This window comes from Poecilia reticulata, unplaced genomic scaffold (assembly GCF_000633615.1).
Source record: "Poecilia reticulata strain Guanapo unplaced genomic scaffold, Guppy_female_1.0+MT scaffold_290, whole genome shotgun sequence".
Taxonomy (NCBI): domain Eukaryota; kingdom Metazoa; phylum Chordata; class Actinopteri; order Cyprinodontiformes; family Poeciliidae; genus Poecilia; species Poecilia reticulata.
The window spans coordinates 33,285-37,355 of record NW_007615067.1 but is presented as its reverse complement, the minus strand read 5'-3'; the positions used below and the strand labels follow the sequence as shown (position 1 = coordinate 37,355).

Below are 4,071 nucleotides of genomic sequence, written 5' to 3'. Positions count from 1 at the left end.
GGAAACCCAGCGTTTGGTGATGTCCATGGGTTCCAGACTTAAGGCAGTGATTGCCTCCAAAGGATTCGCAACAAAATATTGAAAAAAATTTTTTTGTTTGGGTTATGTTTATTTGTCCAATTACTTTTGAGCTCCTAAAATGTGGAGTGTTTGTAAAGAAATGTATATAATTCCTACATTTTCTATCAGATATTTTTGTTCAACCCTTTAAATTAAACGTTACAATCTGCACTTGAATTCTGTTGTAGAGGTTTCATTTCAAATCTAATGCGGTGGCATGCAGAGCCCAACTTGCGAAAATTGTGTCACTGTCCAAATATTTCTGGCTCTAACTGTAGTTCATTACAGAAATGGTTAAATGTTTAGTTTGGGTAACTTGAGTTATGGTTAGAAGGCCATTTACCATAAAACTCATCTGGAACCAGGTTAAGATCTCCACCAATTATAACATTGTTTAGTAAAGTGATTTCAGCTGGAACACATTTAAGGCCATTTATTCCAGCAATAATTCGTTTTGGTTTAGATTATTATAACCATGTTTAATAAAATAAGCATTAAGTTATCTAAGCAGACAGTGAGAGGTAACCAGCGGCCATTTTGAGATAATTTGACCCTGGAAGTTTTTTAAAAGAATAGCTGCTGACCTTGAAGAGCCATGACAAAAATAAGCTTCATCTCCTTTTAGTTTAGACCAAAACATGTTTTCTTCTTGTTTCCAATGAGTTTCCTGTAGGAATATAATATTTGCATTTTTCCCTTTACAAAATAAAAATAAACTTTTCCTTTTAGTCAGATCTCTTAGGCCCCTTGCATTAACAGAAATAAGTTCACTTTTCAAGTTAAACGTAACAGATTAATATAATAAAGTAAAACAGCACTGAATGGTTTTACCTGAGAGGAAACTGAACTTTAGGAAGCCAAAACTCCTGAACTAATAAAATGATGTGAAGTCAGATCATCCTGAAGAACCTTGAGCCCCTCAGGAGAAACTCGTTGGCATGTGGACCTTTCAGCGCCGCCTCTATCCCAGCTGCTCTGCTTTGGGCCACACAGCCCGTCTTTGGTCCTCAGAGACACGGATGTTTAGTGGATCACCAGAGTTCATCCCTGAAGATCCGACCTGTAAACTGCACAATGATCTGCCGTGGGCGGCTGGTGTTGTTCGGGCCAAGACGGTTCACAGTGTCGGGAATAATGTCCATCTTTCCAGTGTGGCATAATCTGCTTAATGAGATTCGCGACTTTCTGTCTCGTCTTCCTCCTTTTAGCCGTTGATGCCATATTCCATCTTCTTCCATAGCTCTGATTCTGCCTTTCAAAATCTTGAACCTTTGTTAGCTCGGAGTTTGTGGTTTTAAGTTGTCCAATCTGATTTTCCACCTTTTTGTTTCTATTTTTACAATCTTGGATTTCAGCGCTATTGAACTCCACCGCTTTAGCAATGTTTGCAATAGAGCGTGTTTCGTTTCAGTTCTTCTCCAAAGTTCAGCGTCATTTTCTGAACTGTGGTGAGAGAGTTCAGAAAATGAACTTGGCGTTATCTTAGTATAATCTTAGCATTGGATGCATTTGAACCAACTTCTTTGTCTCCCTTTGTCTTCTTGCACGGTGATGTCACGGCATTTTTAGTCCCTTTGGCTTCAGTGTCCATATTCAGTAGGTGACGTAGTCGTGTGTTAGAAGCGCCTTGTTAGCTTTGCTGTTAGCCACTATTGTTGTTTTTCACTTGCCTGTCGCTACGCTTCCTACCCAGAGCTCCTCACAGCGCCGCCGCTCTCTCCTCCAGAAGATGGTCTCTGTGATGTGGCGTATACTTCCGCCATGTTGGAGTTTCTGTTAGCCTTCGTCTGTTTATGTTGTGACTCCACCTTGATGGGACGGTTTGTCCTGTTTTCACTCGTCTTTGTCTTGTAGTTTGTTCCTCCTTCTGTTTTCTGTTTCAGTCTGGAGTTGCCAGTGGCTTTTTGGTCCCTACTGGGTCAGTCCTTACCGGGTCAGTCTGGCCCTGCGTGGCCGGCTCACCGGCTCCACCTTTGTGTTTAAACTTCTGGGGTTTTTGCTCGGACGCTTGGAGGCAAAGGCTCTCAACTTCTCTCAATCTTTTCAGAGAAAGAAACAAAACAGTTGAACAAACGAAAGTTTAAAGAAAACGGATGCTTGAATTCATGTCCTCCCTAAAATTGTAGAGACCTTTTGGGCTGTTGCTCTCACCTCCAGTCAATCCTTAAAGGACACGTGGTGAGATTCCCAGAGTCCTCAGCCACTGGTAGAGTAACTGGTGGATTACGTGACCAGTGGAGCATCCAGTGGTGAGGCAAAGCCTCCTATTCTGGCAGAAATAAAGCTGAACCCTGACTGATCAGTTTTGGATCAGAACGGAACAGCTTCCTTAGGGTTAGGGTTAGAGCAGCGTCGCATCCCTGACTGATCAGTTTTCTGGCTCTAACTGATGATATTGAATAAATGTTTTATGTGCATTTACTGCATAATGTCCAAGCCTGTGTGGGTCCCCTGAAGCCGTGGTCATACTAAGCGAATATCCGCGTCTTTTCAGATGTAAATGGCATTAAATGGCTTCAGCCATAAGAAAACAGTTAAACTGTCTTTCGTTTATTTCTCAGGTTTTGCAGAAACTGGGAAAAGCAGACGAGACCAAAGATGAGCAGTTTGAGCAAGTGGTGATAAACTTCAAGAGACAAGAGGTGAGAGACGTTTCTTCTTCTCTTTCCACACTCTTCTTCTTCTTCTTCTCCTCCATGAATTACCAGGTCTACCAGAGACTGATGCTCCAGAAAACTGCCCCAGATTCACTGAAAGCTCATCTGAACAGTTTCAGTTTTCTACCCTCCAAGTCTGATCAGTGTCATGATAATCTGTCTTTAATCTGACTCAATCTACTTCCTGTTAGTCTGAAGGCGCCCGGCTGCAGAGGGAGATGAAGTCCTACATGTCTTCCATCAAAGGTAGCTCATCACTTCCCCTCCTGTCCTCACTGCAGATCAAAGATGACATTCAACATCATCTGCTGTGTTTGAAGGATCTCAGGTTTTCTGAAGCTGTTTTTCTTGTAGGGATGCAGCAGGCGTCCATCAACCTGACGCAGTCTCTGCATGAAGTCTACGAACCGGACTGGCACGGAAAAGATGACATCGTGACCATTGGGAAGGTTGGTCAGATGGATGAATGTTTGCTGACCAGCTTCTCCGATTCTCATCTGCACTTTCCTGTAAATCGGTTGAATCGGTTGAATGTCAGGACATTTAGACCCGAGTCTATCACTGCTAAGATTATCATTCATCTGTTTTATGATTCACCATCGAGTTAACTGATTACTGATTGAGCAAAACTGCAACAAGTTATTTTATTTTTCCAGTAAATGCAGTGACTTGTCCTTTACTGGGACCTGAAGCTAAGCTGAGCCTTTCTAAAACTGTTTCACCGCTTTGAAAAGCTTTTCTCATCCCGACTGCGTCTTTATCCATCTGTTTTCTGCACTGAGGACTTTTTCTTTTGTGCCTCAGCATCTTTAGCTTCCTGTCACCCTAAGAAAAAATCAAGAAGGGTAACAGCGCCCCCTCTGGCGTTTTCGCCCTCTTCCATAAATTCCCTGTGTGTTGCATTGCTGCGTTGATATGCGGTGAGGTCCGTAGCTGGTGAGGCCCAGACTTATCATAATCATACATATTTACAAATCTAGACTTCCTGCATGTTATTGTTTATAAGAACATTTCGGACAAAGCTGGAGGGCAAAGAGACGATTCTTCTTCTACGTCATCCACAGCCGCGCTGCCGCCGTAGAATAACTCCGTTAACTCATTAAACTTCGACATGAAGATATTAATTTCGTGCTGCTGCACAGCAAAGAGAAAAACTGTTGAAGAACAACTCAAAACCACTGCGTTGCGTTGCTGTGTTGCGTTGCTGCGTTGCGTTGCTGCACTGCGTTGCTGTGTTGCGTTGCTGCGTTGCGTTGCTGCACTGCGTTGCTGTGTTGCGTTGCTGCGCTGCGTTGCTGCACTGCGTTGCTGCGTTGCATTGCTGCGTTGCTGCGTTGCTGCGCTGCGTTGCTGC

The 4,071-nt window shown here is 43.2% G+C and overlaps 1 protein-coding gene across 5 annotated transcripts in view; it reads left to right on the top strand.

The window, feature by feature from the left end:
• amph (amphiphysin) overlaps window positions 1–4,071 on the top strand; it is a 35,787-nt gene that overhangs the window by 4,241 nt on the left and 27,475 nt on the right. For all 5 annotated transcript variants that reach the window (XM_008403078.2, XM_008403077.2, XM_008403076.2 and 2 more), the window contains exons 2-4: window positions 2,622–2,702; window positions 2,909–2,963; window positions 3,072–3,166. In XM_008403078.2, the coding sequence (XP_008401300.1) occupies window positions 2,622–2,702; window positions 2,909–2,963; window positions 3,072–3,166 (231 nt within the window). The remainder of the gene's footprint in view (window positions 1–2,621; window positions 2,703–2,908; window positions 2,964–3,071; window positions 3,167–4,071) is intronic.